A 25974-nucleotide genomic window follows, 5' to 3' on the forward strand; every position below is an offset into this window, starting at 1 on the left:
CAAACCACGTTTAAGTAAATACTTAGCGGGTTTAGTATGAATTAATAGTTCAAGTTTGAAGAAGGTCAAAGATAGTGAGCTGTAAACGTAGCTGCGACTTCGATGTTATCTTCAGGATCATATTGATGTTTAGTGTAAGTTTTCAACACTAAAATACATCCGAAATATTCTACTTTTGTGCCTTGCTTTATATTTTGTAAATAAATTAATTATTATTAATAATAATAATAATAATAATAATAATAATAATAATAATAATAATAATACATGTTTTTAAATACATTTTGCTTATGGCATTAAGTCAAAGAGATAATAGAAAACCCAATTTTATTGAACTAACCAATACGGCACTTCCTGTTAGCAACCAAGTCATGACGCCTGTACGGTATCCATGGAGCATATGACAACAGTTTCTGCTCTTTTTTTTATTGACTTAGCAATTCGGAAACGTGTGAAAAGGACCTAAAGAAATCTGATTTGTTAGTCGGTGCCGACGTTACCAGAAAACCTTTAAATAATATTTTGTGTTGGTCAGGCCAGCTAGGCTAACTTTGTTATCGACAGGGGGCTTTTTTTACGTTAGCGTTAGCTGGTTAGCTTGCTAATCCACAACACGAAGAGCTCGTTTATCTAGGAATCACACATCGAAAGTCCAACTATGAGCGAACAACTGAAATTCATCGTTCAACAACTGAACATGGAGCCATTCAGGAAAAACTTTAACCTCATCACGTTTGATTCTCTAGAGCCTATGCAGCTACTGCAGATTTTAAACGATGTTCTGGCTGAAATAGACCCAAAGGTAACTAGACTGTGTAACGTTTGTGTTCGTTTGTGAATTAATCGTTTATATTTAACACCTTTGATTGGTCTTATTATTCATGTAGCAAGCCATGGATATCCGAGAAGAAATGCCTGAACAAACGGTGAAGAGGATGTCATCACTGCTGGGGATGCTGAAATACAAACCTCCTGGGAACTTCGCTGACGTGTGAGTGTTGTTACCATCAAATACATCCATATTAATCATTATTTGCGCCTTGGAAAATTATTCATACCTCTAGAACTTCTTAACACTTTTTTTTATCAAGTTGCAACTTGTAGTTTGTGAAGCGTAAATAAAAGAATATGTGGTTCTTAGATAAGATTTATTTATTTATTTACAAAAAAACATCTGGAAACTATGGCATATATTAGTCCCAGCTTTACTCTGATATAGCTCTAAATAAATTAAATCAAATTGTTAAAGTCTACACTCACTTGAGTGAAGATACCCAACATTTTCAGTCTCAATTTGTGCAAAGACCTGCTTTTACAAAGACAAACATGAGACTGGGGAAAATGTTTAGGCGACTGCAGAAAAAGGCAGTCCTACAAAGTCCTAACACAGTGGACTGAGTAAAAAACACAACACATTTTTAATTTGTAACAACATATTTTTAAAGTCTTGTATCATTTTCCTTCCACCTTTCATTGAAGCACTATTTTCTATCGGTCTGCCATGTAAAAACTAAAAACCCCAAGAAAATACATAGATGTTTGTTCAAGGGTGTGAATAGTTTTGCAAACACTTTTATGTTTTTTTCATTTGGTGTTATCTTAAAATGTTAATAGTACAATAAAAAAATTCTACGGCTCGACAATATGGCTGAAAAACATACCGCGATATAAGCATTTCATATCAGTTGATTTAGATAACTATTCATTTTTTGTGTGTGTGTTAATATCTGAAATACTGCCAAATTCTTGGTGTGAACTTTCCTGTTTTATCCACAGTTTTTACTCCACATCATTTATTCTGCAGCATTTATGAGGCAAGATGAAACTGCTGCTGCACAAGTTACCCAACAGGTTGTTGCTAAGTAACCAAGAAGTGAGAGAATTAGTCGATGCCACCAATTTTGCTTGGCTCTCTGTGAGAAGTTGTGCAGCTAAAACCTTTCCTCTGCCTACATCTCCCAGAATGCAGTGCAGTTCCGGATCAGAGCTCAGTGAATATTCTGCATATATAATATGGAATATTATATTGATCAAGTGTCTATTGCAATATATTGATTTATTGTCCAGCCCTACTGAAAACTGAACTAAAACTAAAAAAAAAGAAATAAAAAAAAAAGTTTTCTAACAATTATTCTAACAAGTTAGAATAATTATTGTTTCTCACAATCTGTCAACAGGTCTTATTGCTGTAATGATGTGACATTAGAGAATTTTGTTATTGCCAGAATAATTCAGTAATCCATAAAATGTTTTTGTGCTTATTGGTCTTTTTTTTTGTCAATTAAATCCAAACCCATATTTTACATTTTCATTTCCTTGCATGTGATATAATAATAATCTTATTTTATCATGTCTGCCTTTGTGATTTGTCCCCTTTAGTTGTTCATAATCCACGTTACACCCTCGTATATACTGAGCACATTTCTACTTGCGTCCTTTACAATAGATAGAATTCAGACCATAGTTTTTATTATTTCATGTTTTATCTTTGATTTAATGCAGTAAGGCTTTTCCCTTCCTTATATAGAAGCAGCTTCAGACAGGGTCTGGTGACCGGCAGCAAACCTGTGGTTCATCCAATCCTCCACTGGTTACTGCAGAAGGTCCCTGAGCTAAAGAAGAGGGCTTACCTGGCCCGTTTTCTGGTGAAGCTGGAGGTGCCCGCTGAGTTTTTGCAGGATGATATCATCAACGACACCTATCATCAGGTGTGTTGTGCAGCTCCATAGCAGTCACCATGTCATTTTTTTGTGTTTTGGAGACGCAAGCGGCTCTAAAGCAAACAGTCTGTGTTCACAGTATGAAGAGCTGGTGGAAGGATTTAAGACGTACCATAAGGAGTGTGAGAATCTGAGGAGTTCAGGCTTCTCCACAGCGGAAATCAGAAGGGTAAAAAAAAAAAAAAAAAAAAAAGATCATGTTGACAGTTTATTAATAGCGCTTGATGTTAAGCTGTACTGTGTAAAAAAAAAAAAAATTAAAGAAAACAAGAGGGTTTTTTTTAATCTGCTGAATGTGAAGTATTAACACCAGTTGAACTTTGACAAACAATAATCCCAATCATCAATGTATTTTGTTGGGATCTCACGTGATTTCCCCACTAAAAGTAGTACATATAGATGTAAGGTTGCGACTAACAATTATTTTTGCAATCGATTACTCTGTTTATTATTTTGATGATTCATCAATTAAGCAGAGAAAAATTGCATGTTATGCTGATTTTTTTAATGTAAGCCTTTTTTTATGCATTATTTGAAATGCATTAAAATATGAATTTCTGAAGAATTAATGACATGTTTTTAACAAGAAACATAACATTTTACAGACTAAAATGTAACAACGCAGCATTCCTCTAGTGAACACCTGATCATTTGTAGTGAAGGATGCATCTGGAGACATCTAATATCAACATTTGAGAACTCAGCAGTTTCTGCTTGACTTAGAATCAACACAGAGCTGTTGATTCATTTTTGGATTCATTGTTTAACCACTGGATTGCAAAAGGTGCTAAAAGAAGTTTTTTTTTTTTTGAACCAGGTGAATATAAATCTGTGCTACTTGAGGAGTTTTGGGTTGAATATGTTTACAGATGAAACTTCTTTTATCTTAAATTTAAAAAAAATTATATGTATTTTTTGTACAGTTTTGGCTTGATTACTGCTCTGAGTGTGTTGTTCTTCAAGCAAATGGCTTTTTTGTTTGTTTTTATACTCCAGGTAACAATTAACATATTACTAAATTGGTTGACAATTATTTCAATCATCAATTTATCACGATTAATCTGATTAATCATTTTAGTCCTACATAATTATAGAGTAGAAGGATAAAGGTCCACAGTTCTTTAAATGTTTTGGAGATGAAAATCTAAAAAGTGTGGCTTGAATTTGCGTTTAGTACCACTAAATCAGTATTTCGTAAAGCAACATTTTACCATAGAAGTTTGCCATTGTAACATAAAACATGAAAAAGTTCAATTTGTGTCTGTACTTTTAAACAGACTGTGAACCAGTGACATCAATTCACCTAATGCTTCACTGACATGATTTTTTTTGTTTTCTGCTCCAACAGGATATCAGTGCCATGGAGGAAGAAAAAGATCAACTCCTTAAACGTGTGGAGAGGCTGAAGAGGAGGGTAAGGCAGACTGTTTGCTTTAGTAAAGTCTGGAAGGCTTTAGATTCATCTCCGAATGACAACATCACCTCAGACATAGCATATTATCAGCTTCCATATTGGACTCAAGAGGCTTCTGACAAGCTGCTCAGCTGTTTTAACGAGACCGAGAAGTAATGAGGTGTTGAGTTAACGGGTCTCACTTACGGTCTCTGCCAGAAGGGTGAAATCTGACTCTGACAGAGGTGCCGACTTGTGGCATGAACATCATCGCATCGTCGCCTCCATAACTTGCTGCTCCCACTAGGTGGAGTCGGTGTCCAACCATCAGCGAATGTTGGAGCAGGCCCGGCAGCTGCGAGTGGAGAAGGAGAGAGAGGAGTCACTCACTCATCAGAAGCAAGAGCAGAAGAACCAGGTGAAGACTTTAGATTACTTTAAGTTTATCTACACTTTAAATGTATCTGCATGGGACAACACAGATGTGCAGCATAGTGTTTGTTTCAGTAGTTGTACTCTAAAAGAATGTAATACATACCACGTATATGATTAATTTAAGATTAAATCATTGGAAACAACCTCCTTTCCAGAGGTTTACAAGTTTTACAAAGCGAGCAACTTATATTAATTACTTTCAGTTGAGAGAGAGCGAGAAAGAAAGAGAGAGAGAGAATTTATTAATAGTAAATATGCTGATCTTTAATTTAACTTCACTATATGCCAAAATTTCACTTCTAATCAGCTTCTTTGTGTCTTTAATGCGTTTTTAGGTATGTATGTACATTTAAGATATTTCTTAGCTTATGTGTGACAACTATAAAGGAACTGTTGCCTTTTTTAGTGGACACCTGATAGAGGTTAGGGGTGTATTGTTTATCATTTATCTTGAAAAATGTTGTAACATGACAAGAATTTTGATCCGTCACTATCACGATCAATTTCACTTATTGGTAGTAAATAAAAACAAAACAAAGTTGATTGTATTATCGCAAATGTTATTTTTTGCTATTTTCTCTGCTGTTTATTCCACAAGACCCTCAGTTGATATCAATAAAGTGTTTGCAGCACAGTGATATAAATCTCACTTTTCTTTGTAAGTAAGTGGTGTCCTGGAGAAGCCTGTTGTAAATGTAACTAAAAAAAGATGATGGAACGCGGTATTTCGGAGACTTAACAAACTGTCACTCTACATAGGGGTTTAAAAGCACTCCGTGGTCAGCAGTTGTGAAAACGACTCCAATTCAACAGTATTTAATGCCGCCAACTTTCAGGTTAGATGTTGCAGTTTCTGCTCGGGTTCTGACCGTTTTCTGACAGCATCAGAATCCTTTGTAATAGGAAACCAATCACCTCTCACTTTTCACCACACATTCAGTTTATGTTTAACTTATTAGGGATTAAAATGTTATTTTGAGGACACTTCCTGTCACATTACTGAAACTCTGTAACCTTGTCTCTGTACTTAGTTTTCTGTCCTTGGTTTTCTCACACTATATCATTTGACTAAAAAGACCCCAAAAAACTTCAAGTTATTGCTACACAAGTTAAAATACTTTTACTGCACCTGTAGTTAAAATTCTCTCACAATTTGGCTCAGACACGAAGAACAAACAACAAAATCAAATTCGTACCAGATAAAATGTCCTCATAAATAGCAACCACAGTTTCTTTGTGATTTAAACAGTAAAAATATTAAGCAAGAAAAAGTCTGTCCTTGTGTTCACTTCCACTGGGTCTCTAAGTATCCACACATTAATTCAATCTATACTTAGATTACATTTCCAGATAAAACATTGTTAACTTCCTTACCTGTATCTGTTGATTTGCTTCAAAAACCAGCGGAAAAGTCAGCTGGGATTTATTGCTGTTTCGTTCCCTCAAGATTTTTAGGTTATCTGGCTCCAGAACGTGACATATTCCCCTTAAAGGAAAATAAACTATATTAGTTCCATAATACTCACACAGAGGTCTAATCATGCTCTCTTCTCATGCAGTAGATTTATACGCAAGTCATAATATTTAAAATATAGTTAATCTGAGAGCCTGTTGTGTTTTGCCTTCGCAGTGGACTGATTTATTTGGAATTTGAAAGGGGAAAATGCATCCAGTTCGTTCAGCAGCATCATACCTGTCGCTCATTGTTTTTGTGTGATCAGCTGTTTCAGGCCGAGCAGAGGCTCCTGAGGTTACAGCAACAGTTGAAGGATTTGCGTCAAGCAGCAGCGGACGCCCACCCAGAGAGTAAGTAGCCCCGTGAACCCGCCGCCTCCGGGAGCTGGGCGGGGTGTATGAGGACAGACGGTTGTCTCTCAGCTGACATTCATCCTCTGACGATATTTGATGTGGTATAATAGATCCTATTTAGTTGCTATGTTGACTTTTTCTGGCCTTTTTAAGCTGCAGGAGAGATTTACACATTCACAGTTTCTAAACTGACCTGCGCTCTGCAGACGGAGATCAGACTGCTTTGTTAAAATAACTTAGCAGGAATCCTGCATGTGCATCTTTACAAACAATTGTCATTGACGAAACATTTGTCAATGAATTTAGTAATCAATTAATCGTTAACTGGAGTATACAGACTTATAATTGGCTGAAAGAGCAATATACTCAGAGCAATAATCAGGCCAAAATTGTACAAAAAAATGTATATATTTTGCATTTGATTTAGAAAAACTTTTGTCGGTAAATGAAAAAAACCCAAGACTCTTCTCGCAACATAGCTTTAGCTTCACCTGGTTCAAATTCAGTAAAAACAAAAACTCCTATTGAGCGACCTTTGACCCCAACCCTTATCTAAAACATCGGTTAGCTCTACCCTGTGCTAATGTTAAATCAAGCTAAAAGGATTTAGTTTTAGAAGTATTTTTTTAGTTGTCCCTTGCTACAAATGATCAAGTCTTCACTAAGGGAATGTAATTTTAGGCAACAACATGTTTATTTTCTTCATTTGAAAAGGAAATTAACTATTTGTTTATTCACGTCTTTACTGTTGAGTTGAGTTTGACTGTATTTGAACACAGTGTTACAAAAGAATAGACAAAGTATTTTCTAATATTGTATAAAAATTGAAAATTAGATTAACATCCGAAAAATAATGTAGAGATGAACAATTATTTTTGCGATCGATTAATATTTTGATTATTCTAACGATTATTCTGACGATTAATCAATAACTAAAACAGTCGTTTTGTTACAGCCCTTTTATTTTTCCAATAACCAAATGCCATGAAGGCTCTAAAGTGTTAAAAATCAAACCTCTGTGTCCTTCAGGCTTGATGAAGCGACTTGAAGAAGAAATAAAGATCAACTCCTACATGGTCACCGAAAAACTCCCCAAGGAGCTGGAGGGCCTGAGGCGCACAGTGCAGTACATGCAGAAAGTGTCATCAGAGCCTGCAATGGGCCAGGCTGACCTCCAGGAGATGGAGGGCAAGGTCTGCACCTGCATGTGATTTCTAATGGCTCCAACATGCTGATGTAATCAATGCTCAACTTTCTTTAATGTTCACTGTCACAGATTAAAGAAGTCGACTCTCAGATAAACCAGCTGATTGAGAAGAAGATGATGAGAAATGACCCCATGGACGACAAACTGACCCTCTATAGGCAACAGGTGCTGGTTTGACAACACTTTTTAGATGTCTTTTATTTTTGGCCTATTTTGTTCCAGTGGAATGTTACTTTACAGTTAAATGTTATAAAATATCCCATCTGCTATCATATCCTTTTAAAATTTGATATATTATACACTGAGTTACAAAAAAGTTTTTTTGAAAGTTGTCTGTTTTTTTTTTGTTTTTTTTTATTGAATTAGGACTATTTTTGCACCACTGAATCCAAAAATGACATCCAATTTTCTCAATCAGGTCAGGTTTTTATTCTAATTTAATTTAGAGAAATCCGATTTTCAGACTAAATTGATTACATTTTTGTGACATCATCAGTTCATTTCTGTTAATATTTCTCACCCAAAAAAGGTCTTAGGATAAAAAAAACTTGTTTTCTAACAGAGTGTATTAATTAAATGTTACAAACTTGGATTTCTGTAAATTGAATGAATAATAAACACTGATCAGGGTAAGTACATGTGAACATTATGTCTCCGCCTCTTTCCTGTCCTGATGGAGTCTCTCCTCCTGCTCATCAGTCATTGATCCAGATTATCAGGAAACTGATCCAGATGTGAGAACAAGTCCTGCATTTGATGCTCATGTTGCTCCATAGTTCAGAAAGTTGACCTGATGGAGTAAAACCAATGTGGTTTTTGGATTCAGCTCATCAAAATGACCCTAAAACAGTTGAAAAAACCCCAGACAATTTGTTTGGCTGTTGACCATTGTTATTAGTATAATATCTAATAATGTTTATTTCTTTGTTTCTTTTTGTTTTCAGTGTTGTGACAACTATCAGATCATTTCAAAATTAAATATATTCTTTTCAGTTACAGCGTAACAAAACCATTCCCTATAATGTGCCTGCCTTTAATCTATTCTTGTAGTGTTAGAGTTCATGCTATAGCTAGCTTGTATTGTAGGCCTGTTTTCCCTCCAAATAAAGCCAGTTGTGGTCAGGACACCGTTACTGAATGAAAATATCTAATACAGTAGATTTGGCCCCTTCATCACTTCAGGTCTTTGTAGTTTTGGTTGATTTGTATGTTTCTTATTAGCTTGGAGACATAACAAACTGGTTTCCTTCATAAGGATTTAAAAGTCCTGTGTGGTAGTCCCAGTCTCCTTTCACATCAGGAAAACACATTGTACAACAGAGACTATATTTAATAACACTTACATTTTATTAATATTCAGGTTCCAATATTGCAATTTCTGCTCAGCCTCTGACCTGTGCAGTTATTCTGATCTCAACAGACATGATTGTGTAGGTCTCATTTTTTTATCCACATAAATTGCAAGTGTTTAACTCCTAACATATAATCTGTTACACCACATGAACTCCTCCGGTTCATCTATAGTTAATTTTCTCACAAGAAGTTGGCCTCTGAAAGTCCAGTCAAGCTAAAGCTACAGAAAGTGTTTTCTTACCTGATGAACATTGTTCTTAGAAACAACTTGTAGTCGGTTTACTCCCTACTCGACCTGCACAGGTTGTCTTTTCCCTTAAATTCAAGAATTAGATTGTTTCCATATCTGTGTTTACTTCCACTGAGCTCATGTTTCCCGAGTAGCTCATGTTTTGTTTCAAAAAACAAGCTGGCCATATTCTTTTTTTTGTGTCAACCACAAGCTACCATGCAACCTACTTAACTGCCCAAAGGTGGTTTTGACAACAGCAATAGAGTGACAGGCTTGAACGCAGCATCACCATCAGAAGGCTCTTTCTATTTCTGAAAAGTCTATTTTAGATTTACTTATCTGCCAAGGAAACCAATGGAAAAATTTAATCTTATTTATTTTTGTCATTATTTTTTGTTTTTTTTTGTTGTTTTTTTTGGTGCAGGGATTGTTTAGGGACAAATTGACCCAGAGTTTGAAAAGTCTCTAAACAAAAACCTCTGTTTGACTCCATGTAAACTCCTTGTTATGTTTATTTATCCGATGCAACATGTCTCTTGTAGGCCTCTATCATCATTCGGAAGAAGGAGTCAAAGGCAGAGGAGCTCCAGGAAGCGAGGGAGGAGCTGGCCGCCGCGGAGAGGGAGCTGAAGCAGAGGAGCAGCCAGGGACAAGGCTCAAATGGGGAAGAAGTCATCCGCGGTGACGAGGTAACGGTTCTGTTGGTTGCAGCCGTCACAGGGTGACGCAGTCAGTCAGAGATGGGGCATCTCCGAGTTTCAGCAAAGCTGCATCGATGCTTCCAGGCAGGATGTCTGGGAATGTTTCTGTCAGAAACCGAAAGGCGAAAAGGACATTTCGCTTTCAGCTTTATCAAAGTGCGTTGAAGAAGATTAGTAAAGCACTGAAAACTCGAGAGGCTATTTCTGTCCTTATCCAAACACAGACAGGCTCACTGTCTAACGTTACTTATCCCTTTCTTTTTTCCCCACTCTTCCCCCACATTCCCATGTAAGCCATAAATAGAACACAAAAGGGAGAATATCCAGAACAAGGAACTGTGCTGGACAAACTTCCTGAGAGTTGGCCTTTTTCCTTTATCTCCACTCTAACAAATCTTCTGTCAAAGTCATCTCTGACTAGTGAAGCGGAGCTGGGTTACAGAAACATTAGTCTTTATTTATATTTTATGTTCAGGATGTACCTGCTAACCCCTCCTGTTGCACAGCCTGATAGCATGGTCTCTCTTAAATTTTCATGACAAGTCTGTCCGAAAGTCTTTGCGCACAGTTAAAGACCTGACCGTACGTGGTTCTGTGTTGGTGGAGAAATGCTGATGGTTTTTAGTGGGGCAGCGTTTGACACGTACGTGGCTGCGGGATGAGAACTGTGATTTCTGCAGAGGTGAGTTTCAAAACTTGGCTTTACAAGGAAAGCAACAGTAAAACATTTACTGTTGCACATCAGTTATAGAAACAGTGAAATATCAGTGGAAAAATTACTTTGAGCATGTTTATTCTCCTCAGGAAGAGGAGGGGAGAGTTCTCCACGTAGCAAAAAATCCTTTTGTGACAGAAAAAATTAGATTAGATGGTCTAGAAAATGTAGGGCTTTTTCTTAAGGCTGCAGTATGTAACTTTTATTAAAAATATATGTTTTTCACATATTTGTTCAAACTCTCACCATGTCAGTACAGTTTTTATGAGACAGATAATCTGTGAAAAGATTGATCTCCTCCACCTCCTCCCTTAGCCACTGTTGATTTTTTTTTAAGAAATGCTAAGCTCCCAACCAAAATCAACCAATCAGAGGCAGGAGGAGGAGCTTAGCACTGACTGTCATGCTTATGTGCATGCTGGTAAATGTGCTAATGGCAGAGAAACAACTTATTGTCGCAGAAAAACTGTTTATCTGCCGTCATTGGTGGCCGTGCTAACTAGCCTAATATTCATGACATTCACTGCTAGCTGCTACACTGCTGCTAGCAAAGGAAGAAGGACGAAGGGGAATGAACAGCGCCAAACACAAGGGTGCCGCCAGGAATCTTGGGCCCCATGACAAAAAATTAAATTGGGCCCCTTTAAAAAACATGTCTCTCCATAAACCAACAGAGACAGTGTAACCAACGGTAACTAGTAGTTTCTGATGAGGTTGCTATAAACAAGCCCACTTTGACTCACTATACTGAATATTTGCTCTTCAGGGTTCAATGAACAGATAAACATCACAGGTCCAAACAAGGACAATCATGATTGACACATTACATTTCAAGATCTTAATGCTAAGCTAATGTGAGCTGAGTAATATAATACGCTCCAAAAGTGGTAATTATTACTCTTGTTTGTAAGTTTTTCCTAAATCATGAGCTGCCATCACTTATTCTAAGTTGCTTATCAGTGTAAAATGATCTCTTTGGCCGAACACAAAGCAGAAAATTCTCATCAGCTTTTATCACGCCCTTTGACACCAGCTGGATGTTTGATAGACAACTTACTAAGCATCATTGTGCAGCCTGTCTGTCTTATAGAGCTCCCTCCACACCTATTGCCTGACTCTCTGCTAAATAGCTGATAAATGAGCTAATAAGGAGACTTGAAGACATCAATGTGCCACTCTTTTTAAACTTTTCCCATATTCCTCTGACTGCAGAAATGTGGAGGTAAGCAGAATTTACTGATAACTACTTGATACATGTCAGAATTGGAAAAATATTTGTATTGCTAGTGATCCAATATGCACCTGCAACATTACAATGGAAATTAAATGTTGTAATATCCACCAAGTGTCTTAAAGAGTTGGTGGATGTTGTTGATGTGGGCAGGAAGGATCATCTCCAGTATCAATCATTCTTCTAAAGACAGTGTTGCTGTCATGACATGCTAACACTTCAATATCCCGATTGCAGACACAATATCCCACAATCACAAGTCTTGGATGACACCATAAGTTGTTGTAATGAAGTGGTAAATCAATCTCATCTGCCTCTACTGCTGCTCCCTTGTAAATATCTCTCTGGCTGTTTGGTTTGAAAGCTGGGCAGAAAGATGTTGGGTTTGGGGATATGATTCTTGCCCATTACAAACTGTGGAAGACATTTTCTCTGCTCTGCATGAACAAAACCTTCTTTTCAAGTCTCATGAGATTTGTGGTTGTAGTACAGGTGGCAGTAGTTAGTTCACTATTTGAGCTTTTGACATAATGATTAACGTCTCCCAGTCGTAAAAATAAACCTAAAAAAGTATTGCCATGGATACGCATCATACCAACTGCCCAAAACTAAAAGAGAAAGAGCAAAAAACTTCCAACTGTATGTCATCCAAAACCAGAAGGGACAACTGTCCTAAGATGCAATGCCTCAACAAAAAATAACCATGAACAAAAATCTACAGAAAGAATAAATCAGAGCCACCCTAACACTATATAACCCATCCCAATTCCAACATGGGGGGTAGGAAGGTGAGGAGGAGGATGATGGGGGAGGTTGGTTGGTCAGTGTGGTAGAGTTCTCAAACACTCACATCATCATTCCAAAGATGAAAGGAAACTCTGTGATGTCACAACTAGAGTCCTGCTTGTGATGTCATCAGCTCTGTATGTATGCAACAAACTTCTACGTTCTTGTCATTGCTTGCTGCACTACTGACAAGTTCAGACGTTTGCAAAGCTCTTTCAAAGTTGAACATTGAGATCGTTTGCGGATCAAAATGGATTTTAACAAACATCGTTTTGTCCAACATGTTGAACCAAAGGCCACATTCCCCCAACGGTGAGATGAGACCCCAGCATGGAGCATGGAGAGCTGGACAGAATCTGCAAGGCTGGACTGAGAACAGAACGCCTCCCGTTGAGTTACAGAGAGAGATCCAGAGACTTGGCTCTCTTTTGGAAAAGGAGAGAGCAAGATGGTTTGAGGAGAACCAAAAGCTAGTCTACGTGCAAAGAGAACTGGAGAATACAAAAGTCGAGTTACAAGGGCAGAAAAGACTCAAGGAGATGAAGAGAGAACTACTGACAGGAGAAGAGTTTTCTGATTCAGTCTCTCAGACGAGCTATAATCACTTCCAGGGTTCACAGCGACATAAAACACAAGACGAAAAGGTTGCTGCAGAAGGAATTTGAGCAATTGAAGGTAGCTCATATTGTTGGTGAGGAAGCATTCAGGTCACAAATCCAAGTAGAAAAAGAGAAAAGTGACGCCCTCCAACAAGAGCTGGATCAAATCAAGACTCACTACGAGGAGCTTCAATGGAAACATGAAGCTGCAGGTGAAGGGAACCTGCAGGTCGACATGCAGATGTTTTATGAAGAAAAAAATCAAGCAAGAGCAAAAGCTCCTTGAAAACCTGAGAGCTGAGAAGGAAGATCTCCAAGAAAAAATGTCCAAGGAGATTGCCTGCCTGCAGGAAACAGAGAACCGTCTGCAGAGTGAGCTGGTGCTGTTTAAGATTTCATACCAAGAATTAAACAGGAGGAATGAAGCAGATGTTTCTGCCCTGTGAGAGAAAGCAGAAGTTTATCAGTATGAGGTGAATTGTGAGAAAGAAGCTAATTTGGAAAGAGCCAAGAATGACCATCATCTTATCAATGCACTTAGAGTTGAAAAGAACAATCTGCATCAGAAAATGGCACTAGCCAGTCCTGTCTGGACTGTTTTATTATTATTTTATAAAGATTGTATGAATTTCTATCAGTAATAAATATGTTGTTTTAGTTGTGTAATTCTAAAAAGGGCAAAGTGGGAGAAAACCCTATCACTCAATGAAATGAAGCTAACTAGCTCATCACTGAACACAATGTTGCTCACCTTTTTCACTGGAACAGGAGAGGTTATACTGGTATCGGGGTTAGAACTGCTGCTGACTGATTCATCTGTTAAGTGTGGTAAAAGGTACACGTACAAGTTAAATATATGGATATGTTGGTAATTTATTTCCTTTTGTTCTTTAAATGCTAGAGAAATGGAGGCAAACAGTACTCTGTAGCTAAGCTAACTATGCTAAATGGTTGATAATCTCTCATAGCCTACCCACCTCTCTTGGAGAAAAACTGGGCTACAAATTGACACTCTTCTCTTTTCTCTCTCTCTCTTTGAAAACCTCACTTTATAATTTGTCTTGGCAGCATAGTAATTGCAGCAGTCGTCCTTGTCTTGTTCTGACTGTTGCTGAACATTGTCAAGCTCTAAGCAGGAACGAACCATTTCATGCAGATCCAGGGTGTTCAGTGAAAATATGTGGTAACATTTACTTTTTACTTCGCAAAACAATTTAAAATCATGATACTATTAATTTTTTAATCAACAGGACCCCATTTATCTCCTCCCCCCCCCCCCCACGTCCCCCCTCTATTTCTATGAAGAAAAGAAAACTATTTTATGGGGACCCCCCTGTCGGTCAGGAGCCTTTGGAATTGTCCTAACTTTTCCTCCTTCTGTTCCCCTGACCACACGAGATTGTGATTGGCGGCGTTAAGACCCGCCTCCCTCATGGCTCTGATTGGTTGTTTCTACTTTGCACTGGGAGAAAGCAGTGTGATTATCTTTCTTATACCACACCGTCAATACATAGAGACAATTTCAACTAATATGTGAAAAATATTGTTTTTCTGAAAGTTTCTTCCTGCAGCTTTAAAAAGTCAGCTATCTTTTGCAAGGATAGCTGCAAAAGATAGCTATCCTTGCTATCTTTTCATCTATATTTCATTCATATTTCACAGTCAGTAGACTGAAATGGGGAGACTAAAACTAACTCGGATTACAAGTAGAAGCAGTTTGTTGAGACAAAGAGTTCCTTGAACCGTCTCATGAATGAAGTTAGTGGAAAATGTTTGGTCAGACTCTACTTATCAGACTGCGCTGTCATTTTGGGAAATCAGCCGTGGTGGAGATGATCACTTTATCAGAGGTATTTTCCATTCTGACGACTGTGTGCCATCACATTCCTCCAGCCAACTGCATGGACCCTCTGAGGGCCAAGCCTGCATCTGTTCAGCGATGTTTGACCAGTAACAGGAAGCTAGTCTCAAACGAGATGCATCGTCAGCTGTTTAAATCTGTGTCACAATGTTTTTTGTAGTAAAATGGAGAACCTGAAAGGTATGGAATCTGATCAAAAGTATAATATTCTGTATTAGTGCAGTGCTTTGCCAAAGCCCTTTTCACACTTTTGTGACTTTGCAAACACACACTTAACTTTTTCTTTTTAAAGAAGCAGTATTATGTAAAATATATATTTTTTAGTTTTACATTATGTTACAAAGTTATTCCCTGTTGAGATCATCATACAAGCTACTCACAGTGCATCGCTGGTTTAAAAAAACAAAAAATCATTGTTAAATGGTTTACAGAGGAGCAATGTTGTGATGACTTTTTGAAAGAAGAGCTTTTTAAAGAGACACAGGCCCAGTTTTAAGGAGTTAAATGATGAATTTGAATTTCTTTTAAATGACATTTGATATGTAAACCATTTTTGTAACAACTGAAGTTAACATAGTTACTTGATTGTGCTATAAAACGGCAATATATGTCTGGAAAACACATAATACCGCCCCTTTAATCCGATGTAAAATAAAAATCTGATAGTGTGGTGTGCATTTGTAATTAGCCCCCTTAACTCCGATAACTGTTAGCATCAGCTAATTAATTAAAAAGGTTCAGCTGTATGTACAGACTGTTGTACACACAGGTTGTTGCTAGGTAACCAGAGTGAGTGATTTAATTGATGCCACCCACCTGGTTTAGCTCGCTGTGGGAAGTTGCGGCTAAAGCCTTTCCTCTGCCTCCATCCCCCAGAATGCTGTGCGGTTGGGGATCGGAGTTCTTCTTTCAGACGTATTATGTGTTGATGTTGATCATGTGTCTATCAAGACACGTTTGTTATTGATTTTTTTCTTCCCAACCCTGGATCAAAGGCCCAGTCAAAGTCCTGACCTAATGCCGACAGAGAATCTGTGGCAGGACATTCACAGCTGTTCATCAGAAGTGACTGACCTTGAGCTATTTTACAACGAATAGCCCAAAAAAAGAAAAAAGCGAGTCTTTACACATGTGAAGCTGCAGGAAACATGCGTGCATTCGTAGACGTTCCTGTAAATGTTTTCATGGGACACCATGGGTGTGAATGAGCCGCATGTCCGAGTTATGACCACCGGCTGAGCTGCAGTCCGGTTTCACAGCAGTTGTTGTGTTTGGGGACACGATGTCGTGCGGACACCATGCTGGATTAGTCCGTTGCGCTAACTCCTCTCACCGCCCGTGTCTGCCCTTGACGTCCCAAAATACGCAAAAGAATAAACGTGCATGCACAACTGCACGCAGCCAGCCATTCCTCTCTCACACATACACACACAGTTCTGGCTTCATGGATGCCCACGGGACTCAAAGCACATTCTGTGATTTCTGGGGCTGTTCTCCCGTGTCTGTGGTCATTTATAGCTGCTCTTCATTGTGGAGGAGTTTCAGCGCGTCCCGGCAGACTGCGGCGTGGAGACTGACCGAATATCCACTCCAAACAAGTTGTTTCGTTTGATGGAAATTTTTGCCGTCCTCAGCTGACCGTAAACCTCCAGATCGTGACACGGATCCCCCTCGCTCCCACTGCCCCTCTGTAGTTCTCTAATCCCTTCAGTTCCTCCTGAGGCCTTCCACTATCTCAGCTGTTGTCAACTTCATCCTGTATTTTCCATACAGACAGTGAATGTTTTTGGTAGTGTTGCCATATTCATTTTTTTATATGCTTACAGTTGGGCCTGTCACAATAATCAATAAATCAATTAACCACACAATAAATGAAAATGAGCTCCATAATTTCCAGTTAAACAGCAATCGTCCCCTAATTTGTTTTGAAATGCAATTTTAGTTACAGAGACTCATAATCTGTTTGAATTATTGTTGTTTTGGTTGTTTTTCCAGTTCCAGCGTTAAATATTCTTCAGAAATAAAATGCTCATGTGTTTATCTATAATTATAATATAAGTGAGTATTCTTCCATTAATATGCTGTTACTATTATTATTTGAAAATGTTCTCAAAATGACAAAATTATCATTTATTGCAATAATTTCGGACAATTTAACCTTCTGCAATATTTGTTATTGTGACGGTCCTGCTTAAAGTTTATTTTTCTTCTACATCTTTGAAATGTTTGAAGTGTTGTTGATGTACTGCACTGCATTAAGACAATTATTAAGATTTTTTTTCTTAAGTATTTCTTTTTCTTTTTTTTTTCTTTTAGCTGAAACGCTTAGTGGCAAAATTGCGCAGCAAAGGAACAACCTACAAGAAGAGGAGGCAGGAACTTGCTGAGCTAAGAGCCGAATATGGAGTCCTCCAGCGGACAGAGGAGCTTCTCAGACAGAAACACGACATCGTCCAGCAGAAACTGGTAACTCCGGCTGCAGCTAACGATTATCATGGTCGTCCATTACTCTATTCATTGTTTTGACGATTAATCGATTTATCGGATAAAAAAAAGGCACATTCTACAGATTTTAAACTTAACCGCCTAAGGCTTTTTGTACATAATAATCAAAAGATGCAAATAAACAAATAATTAAATGACTTTATTTTATATAAGAAAATAAACATTTGTACAATAACACAACATTCTTTCAGTGAATGCTTGATCATTTGGAGCAAAAAATGCATCTGCAGGTAAAAAACATACTCCTAACATCAACATGTGAAAAACTCAGACCTTTCTGCCTAACGTAGAATCAGTGGGGCTGATCTGTTGATTATTTTTTAGATTAACAATTTAATAACCCTTTTTTTTCTTTTTACAGAATTTGAATCTTGTCACTTGAGGAGTTTTAGGTAGAACATATTTCCAGATTAAGAGTTTTGTGCTTTTTGTGCAGTTTTGACTTCTGAGTATGTTGTTCTTTTAGCAGATTACTTTTTTTCATTTTATATACTCCAGTTAACGATTAACGGATTACTAAATTAACTGATGATTATTTCAATATTGGTTCATCACAATTAATCTGATTGATCATTTCAGCCTCACTGGTGGCCAAACTTATACTAGAGCAGCCTTCATAAAAACGTGTATCTGAAAAGGAGAAAGGAGAATAAGTACCTATATTTTATCTTTTAGAAATGGCCCATGCTTTGAAAAAATGTCTAATTCATTAGAAACTATTGGCTTCCCTCTTATAACTTTCTCTCAATCTGTAATTTTTTTTGTCTCTGTACTGAGAGCTAACCTTGAACTGTTGCTTTGTTTGACCAGCTGAATTAGCCAAAATGCTAAAGAGCCAGATGGCGTCCTCCCTGCTGCTTTCCTTGTTCTCCTTTAGGTCAGAAAAGCCTCCTTAACCAATCTCTCTGCCTTGCATTATTCAGACTGTGTGCTTCTCCAGATGCACTGTTTTCTCTCCATCTGCAGCTTGTTTTTACAGTGAAGTGACAGAAGCTTCGTGGAAATGGCTTCACACCTTCGCGCGGTCAGATTACCTGACTTGTTGACGGCCCGTCTGACGCAGGCCGAGCTGCTATTTCTGACAGCTGCATCTGCTGCTCCTCCTCTGTCTGCATCCCACATTAGGATTTGTTAAAGCAAGTTTTTGCTTCTGATCACATGGCAGGCTGACAACATGTCCTCTTCTTCACAGGGGCTGGATCTTTTTTTTTTTTCTCAGCTGGATTCTTGTTGCATTCCACAACCTTTTTTTTATTAGACACCACATTAAGTAACAGATGACATTTTATTGCCCTTGATTATGGCATTATTCCTTTTTTAAAAAAAATAGTTTTTAACTTTTGCATTAAAAAACCCCCTATATTTTAGTTCTTCAGTGTTTAAGTTGCGTAGGGCTGAAACAATTAATAATTGTCAACTAATTTAGTAATCAATTAATCATTAACTGGAGCAGAGAAACTCAATAAAAGGCCCCTTGCTAAAAGAACAAGAGTCAAATCAGTAATTAAGCAAAACTGTACAAAATATAAATGCATTTTACATTTTAGAGAAAAAAAACTTTTCTTGTCTGTAAATATTTTCTACAGACAAGGTGCCTCAGGTGGCAAAAATTCAGCTTCACTCTGTTCAAATTCTGTTAAATGATGTCAAAATTATTTTTTAGCTACAAATGCATCCTTAGCACATATTAAAAGAATGCTACGCTATTGCTTTTTAGGTTATAAAACGTTTATTTTCTTATTTATAAAAATAATTAAATAATTTGTTTATTTACATTTTTAACGTAGTCCTAATATTGTATAAAAAGGCTTAAGTGGTTGAATGAAAAATCTACAGAATGTTCCATAATTTAAAATCTGATTAATCGTCAGAATCATCGATAGAATAATCTATTATCCCATTTGTTATTGTTTGTTGCAGCCCTAAAGTTGCAACACTTTTTCTGACTGTTTCTTCTGCGTTTGTGTACAATACAGGATATTAGTGATTTTATTAAGACCTTTTTAAAAATGCTTCCCTACTCTGTGTGTCGCAGCAAACTGTGGAGGCCCAGAAGGGCATCTCTGGATACAGCGACACTCAGGAGGAACTGGAGAGGGTCTCCGCCATCAAGAGCGACCTGGACGAGAAGAAGGGCCGCACTCTGGACGACATGTCTGAAATGGTGAGTATGCTAAGTGCTCACCGGTGGGAACCAGTTGGCTCACTGTAGCACAAAACAAGAGAGGACACTGATGGAGACTGGCAGTTTCTAAGACTTCTCAATTTATTTGGAGAATGCTGGGGTTTTTTTGATTTTGTTTCTTTTTATGGTATAGATTCCACTCTTTGGTGAAGACAAAAGTCATTAATGTGTTGTCAAAGGACTCTTGCGTGACCCTCAGCTGTCTTATTAAACTCCTGCCTACACCAAATAACGGAATTGTAAATTACATTAGACACAAAAGCTATAATTTTGGCCTTATTAATATCAAAAGTCATTCAAAAACAAATACTTTATCATAATTTAAGGACAGCATATACATTTTAAAGTGTGATACAGTTACTATTGATAATCAGAGGTGGAACAAAATCACTAGTGTGCAGGTTTGTCACTTTGGAAGAAAACTAAAGAATAAACATGTCATATGTTTGAGCTTTGAGTTCTGGCTGCCATTTTTTCAGACTAAAGCAGACAGTATAGCTAACATAAAGGGGAAGTAAATGTGGGGGATTGTTTATTTCAGCCATCTACTCAGTTACAAAGGTATTCATGCCCTTTGAACTTGTTCACATTTTCTCAACTTCACTATGTTATATTAAGATTTCATGTGATACAAAGTTGTGCAGAATTAAAAATGTGAAAGGTATTTTCAAAAGGTATTAGTACTGCTTGAGGGCTTTGCTCAAAATAAGCAATTTCACTTTATTTCTTTGGTTGTGACCTGTTAGACTGGAACCAACATCATCGTCGTCACTCTTTTTACATTTTTTCTTCTTTTTTTTACCGTGGAGATAGGATTGATACCATGTGAGTAGCACATGTAGAACTAACAAATAAACAGCTGGATATTTGGCTGCTTCAGTTCCAGAGCTGTGGTGTAGTGGTGCATGCTGGCTCACTGTGTAAGTGTTTCATGTTTCGACTTGTCACAACAAGCTAGAGGGCAACTTCTATGTAGACCATTGGAGTTTTTCTCACATTGGATACAGATATCAACAATAAAAAGCTGCTACACTCACTTAGAGTCCTATTTTTATTTAAACGGGACTTACCTTCAGCAGCAGTTTCTTTAGAATCGTTGTGAAGAAGTGTTTGGTTCTTAAAGTGAGTCCGAAATAATTCAGTATCCTGACTGATTCAGATTCAAAGTAATCTTTTGTTGCTTTTTTTTTTTTTTTTTTTTTACTGAAAATGTCTTTGCTGCACTGAGCATTTTACTAATAATTTCTGGATGACTTTGATTGAGGGGCCTCTCTTCCTTCTAAGCACATCAGCACCACTAACTGCATTTCAACACAAATTTAGAGAAATCTGAGAGATTTATGAGAGTTTCATTATCCAACCTCAACAGCAACCTTGAAATGTCTTAAATTCATGTGAAAAATGTAAGTTAACCTGAAATTCGTCAATCACAGGTCTTACATTTTTGTTATTGCAGGACTATTTAATTTAGAATATTTGATGTAGTTTTACTGGAATGTCAGGCAAGTGTTTGAGCTTCACACTGCGTTCTGTGACTTGAGGCAGTAAATGCTAACCAGCTGCTAGTGCACCCTTGCAAGCTAGCTAGCTTGTTGTTGTTTTTTGCATGTATTGTTAAGTGTGAATTTATTACTAGTTGGCTGGATGTCGTTTGTGTTCGCCACTGGCTCACTTCAGATGCCAACCCGTACGATGCTACGTTCATTCTGTTCTAAAAAGCTTGGACTAATTACTACATAAGTTGTGCAATTTTCTTTTGCACATTTAGAGGTCTTAAATTTCATTCATAATGGTCTTTAAAAGATCTTAAAAGGCCTTCAATTTGAGTTATGCTCTGTTTTTCCCCCTCCCTTCGCTCTTTGTCTATTTTTTAAGATGTCTTTAAGATTTATCACGTTTTCCGTGCCGTAATGCAGTCTGCATTGTTGCCACATGCTTTTTTCAGGTGAAGAAGTTGAACTCGATGATTGTGGAGAAGAAATCCGCTCTCGCCCCAATTATTAAAGAGCTGAGGTCACTGAGACAGCGGCGAGTGGTGAGTGTCAGAAAAACCTTGAGGTTCTGCTGCCGTAACCATTTGGTCACTCCTTTATGTGCAACAGATTCTGACTAAAAGCTTCAACTAAAATAGACCGTCGCTGACAGCTCCCCTGGGTGACTAACAGGATATGAATGGGACGTAATAATTTCATCCCACCAAGACATGTGACCGTCCAGAACCACAACGCATCAGGATTTTTCACTTAACGCTGTTAGTGTGGACTGGAATGTCTCGGAGCAAAATCTGTCATTAACGTAAAAACAAATGCAGGGATTTTAACGCCGTCCTCTGTAAACAAATTGGGGTTTAACTCATATTGTGTGTTATCCTGAATAAAGTCCATTAGGGACGATTTACATAGTCCTTGAATAACATACACAATGGGAAAGCCCCCCCACATTGCTGAGCGGGAGCTGAGGATTAAATTTTCCTACATGTGTTCCCAGAATTGCTCTTTCATCTTACTGGCTAATGTCTGCTAATACAGGAAGACAGAAATAGATTTAGTTAGCTAAAATACCAGCTGAGACATTATCCTGCACTTCTCAGTTTTCCTGCTATTTACGTGATGGTAATGTTCTTGGTTTTTATTCCTTCTTTTCTTTTGCCCAATCCATGGGAATGCATTCATATCAGGAGCTGAATCAAGAGTATGAGGAGAAGAAGGCCCAGTATGAAAGTTGTGCTGCTGGTTTGGAGAGCAACAGATCCAAACTGGAACAGGTAAAGTTCATTTTACTTATTTTTGTTCATGCTTCTTATGGTTATGCGAGAATTAAATGTTTTCCATCCTTTTTGCTTATGATGAAAATTGTCCTCATTTATCAAATCACAGGAGGTGAAAGCGCTGAGGGAGGAGATGGCCCAGAACGAAAACCGATACCATTACATCAACTCTATGTCAGAGGCCAGTGATTTTGCTAAATTATTGTTTATTGCTGAAGAAAAACACCATTTTTGCCACATTGGCTTTGTCATTCCTTAAACAAATATAGAAAGATTTAAAGGAGCAGTATTATGTAAAATCGATTATTTTTTTTTTTTTTTGCTTTATATCATGGTATAATGTTATTCGTTCATAATGAACATACCTGGAGTGTTGATTTGATTCTATCATGCATGTCTGAGCAATCCTTTAATCTGAATGGCAACTATTAATTGTTCAAAACACCTGGGTCAACCTAGCTCCGCCTTCAAGAACAAAGCTCCCCCTCAGAGCTACAGTTTCAAAACGTCCGCCTCACAGAGCAGCCCTCCGCTGTGACTCTCCCACTCAGCTCCTTCCAACAGCAATTAGCAAACAGCAGCTGAGCTCATTATAGGATCTACATCTCAGTGAAACGCTGGTAAAATGCTGTTAAAGGGTTAATACAGGAGCCATGTTGTGCTGACTTCCTGAAGGCGGAGTTCCAGAAACAGCAGGAGTTTTCTAAAGAGACAGAGGCCCAGTTTCAAGGTGTTAAATTATGAAGTCAAATTTCTTTTAAGTCATATTTGATATATACAGGATTTTTATAACAATCAAGTAAAAGTTACTTGATTGTACTATAGAATGGCCTGGAAAATACATAATGCTGCCCCATTAAAATTTTATTTTTCCATCTACAGCGGGAACATTTTCCAAGAGACCTGTGGCGGTGGGTGTTTGGTTACAAAACACCCACCGCCACAATTAAAACGGTGATCTTTGCATCTCTGTCATCTGCAGATCATTGAGATGCAAATTCAGCGCGCTGCTGGAGAGATGAAGGCCTATGTGTCATCTGATCCACAGGAGAAGAAGAAGACCATCAGGTGAGCCTGTCGGGCTTGGCCTGCCAGCTGCTCGGCGGAACCACATCCGTTTTTCTTTACCTAAGACTCTTATTACATAAGCATTAATCTGCTGACACTTTCTACTGACTGTACAGAAGAAAGTCAGATTACCACACCTTTCAGAATAAAGATAAGCTGAATTGACACACCTTTTCTAAACAAAAATCACCGGGTGAAAAGTGACTTTTCTCACCCCATCCGTTTATGTGTTTTTTGTTTTGTTCTGCTGCTCCGTTGCAGGGAAGTGTACATGAAGAACATTGCAGAGCAGGAATTACTTGGCAAGGTGAGAGGAGACGATCTAAGTGCTGACTAAGATGAAGCAAAAGATGTGTTCTTGGAAATGTTCCCTTATTCTGCCAAAAAACAGTCTGAAGGCTGACAGATTGGAAACGAAGGTTTATGGGAAGCTCACACAGCTGGAGTCTTACAGATTCAAGCTATACACATTTTCATGTGTAGAATTTTACCTTTTATTTAGGGCTGGGTGATATATCAATTAACTGAATTTTTGAAGATTTAACTTTTGGAAAATCTGGATTTTTTATTATTATTATTATTTTTTTCATTAATGCACTACTTGGGTTTCCATAGTTCCCATAGACATCAGCCTGTCCAGGGCGGCCGTCTTGTTTAACAAGTGTGTTTTACAGCTTCAGTGAATTCAGGTGGCAGGTCATCACTACGGTGGAATATTAACAATGATATGATTTTTATTTTTTTTTTTAATTATGAGAATAAAGTTATAATATAACAAGAATAAAGTAGTAATTTTATGATAACTGCAACACAACAAATAAAAAAGCAATTTTACAAGATGTTGAGCATCTTGTAAAATTAGACTTTGAGATCCATCTTACAGATAATCAAATGCTTCATCTTCTAATACATCTGCATCAGACTGCAGAACTCTGAAGCCATTTATTTACGACTTTATTTTGAAGAAAACACACGGGATAGTTTGGTCATGTCATATCCTCATAACTCCACAAGATTTTTTTTTCTCATCAAAGTAATTTTCTCTTATAATTTTAGGACATTTTTCTGATAACTGTCTTTAATCTGCTAATATAATGAGCATATTCTCGTAATTAAGCTAAACTTATTGTAGCTTTTCACTAATACTCCGTTGTACAACTCACAGAAGGAGGGATTGGAACAAAAAACACTTTTTAAACATATATTCTGTCAGTTGTAAAAAAGTTTTTAGAAAAGAAAGTTTTTAAAAAAATCTAATAAAATCGGATCTGGTATGAAATAAAAATCAGAGATTTTTTTAAGCCCAGCCCTACTTTATCTGGTGTTCTTTAAATCAACGTTCAGGGACCAAACCTACAATTAAGAAAATCTATTTGTGGATTTTTTTAAACAAACACTTACACCTCTGAAGAAAAAGAAGACAAATTACATATTGTAGCCATATTATCATTAAAACCCAAATAAAAAACAAAATTGTATTATAGAACTCTTTATTAAGGTTTAATTAGGTGTGTTAAGATATCTTGGCTATGAAATACTTTTGAAACATAATATCTACTCACCGGTTTTAAAACCTTAAATTTGCACAACTTTATGCCTTTTGTTTATTTATTTTTGTATTTTTATCTTTGTATTTCAGAAGCTGCGTGAGGAGCAGAAGGTCGTGAGGGAGAACCACAGCGCCAACATGGAGCAGATGAAGATGTGGCGGGACCTGGAGCAGCTGATGGAGTGCAAGAGGCAATGCTTCATAAAGGCTCAGAACCAGGTTTCTATTGGTCAGGTCATTCAGGAGGGAGGCGAGGACAGGCTGGTCCTCTGAAGACGTGATGCTTCCACGCTGCCTATTTGCTACGCTAGATGAAGCTTTGCATCCTTCATCCTCCTGTAACACGGCCAAAACATTGTGAAGATTGGATTGTTTCCAGAATCGGCCAAGTTAATTCTCCCTCTCTTAAATGTTTTGGACCAGAGATGTTGAGCTTCACTTGATAGTTTATATTTTGAGACCTCTGACCTCTGGCAATGTCCACATCTTAAAGGACACACGTCTCTGGTCAAGGGGTTTCTCTTTTGTCAATCCCTTTTTACACACCTTTAAGGATACTCTTTCAGTCAAACGTGTCCAAACATATCGGCGAACAAAGTGGTGCACTTGGGGTGTAACAGCGGTCAGCTATTTTTGGCAGCACAAAGCATGACCATGTGCAGGGATTGTGGGGTCCAGATTTGGATTTCACTGGGACCATCAGGACCACTGGGGGGGGATAAGAGATTCCTGTGCTTGTTAAATTCTTTGTCCATTTCTAATTGTTGATAACATTGAGCAACATTCAAGTTATCGATCCTTAGTTCCTAACTGTGTTTTATATGTGTTTGACTGCATTAAAGTTTGCAGTTCTGAAAA

The 25974-nt window shown here is 37.6% G+C and overlaps 1 protein-coding gene, 1 long non-coding RNA gene and 1 pseudogene across 2 annotated transcripts; 2 read left to right on the forward strand and 1 right to left on the reverse strand.

Annotated features, from left to right (window-relative positions):
- Positions 1-352: 352 nt before the first annotated feature.
- On the forward strand, positions 353-25974 carry ift81 (intraflagellar transport 81 homolog). Its single transcript, XM_015009572.2, has 18 exons — positions 353-802; positions 888-991; positions 2528-2708; positions 2800-2889; positions 4069-4134; positions 4421-4531; positions 6270-6354; positions 7387-7550; positions 7634-7729; positions 9692-9838; positions 17359-17508; positions 19583-19711; positions 21678-21767; positions 22410-22496; positions 22609-22680; positions 23482-23567; positions 23829-23874; positions 25207-25974. The coding sequence occupies exons 1-18, from the start codon at positions 659-661 to the stop codon at positions 25387-25389; spliced, it is 2031 nt and encodes a 676-aa protein (XP_014865058.1). The 5' UTR covers positions 353-658; the 3' UTR covers positions 25390-25974.
- LOC148157741 (uncharacterized) lies at positions 8889-14352 on the reverse strand. Its single transcript, XR_015764300.1, has 3 exons — positions 14159-14352; positions 13933-13997; positions 8889-9955 (listed from the first exon to the last, which is right to left on the reverse strand). It is a non-coding gene; the product is annotated as an uncharacterized LOC148157741 (long non-coding RNA).
- On the forward strand, positions 12795-13822 carry LOC148157742 (uncharacterized; annotated as a pseudogene).

The sequence above is a fragment of the Poecilia mexicana genome, unplaced genomic scaffold, assembly GCF_051168715.1.
Source record: "Poecilia mexicana isolate PSO_F unplaced genomic scaffold, ASM5116871v1 scaffold_9, whole genome shotgun sequence".
In the NCBI taxonomy this organism is placed as follows: Eukaryota; Metazoa; Chordata; class Actinopteri; order Cyprinodontiformes; family Poeciliidae; genus Poecilia; species Poecilia mexicana.

What these genes read in the sequence shown, in the direction of transcription:
- ift81 (XM_015009572.2), top strand. Translation starts at nt 659, where the DNA reads ATGAGCGAACAACTGAAATTCATCGTTCAACAACTGAACATGGAGCCA. An exon ending in AAGTCATCCGCGGTGACGAG is followed by an intron (nt 9,839 to 17,358) that starts GTAACGGTTCTG and finishes TTTTTCTTTTAG; the next exon opens with CTGAAACGCTTAGTGGCAAA. An exon ending in AGCAGGAATTACTTGGCAAG is followed by an intron (nt 23,875 to 25,206) that starts GTGAGAGGAGAC and finishes TTTGTATTTCAG; the next exon opens with AAGCTGCGTGAGGAGCAGAA.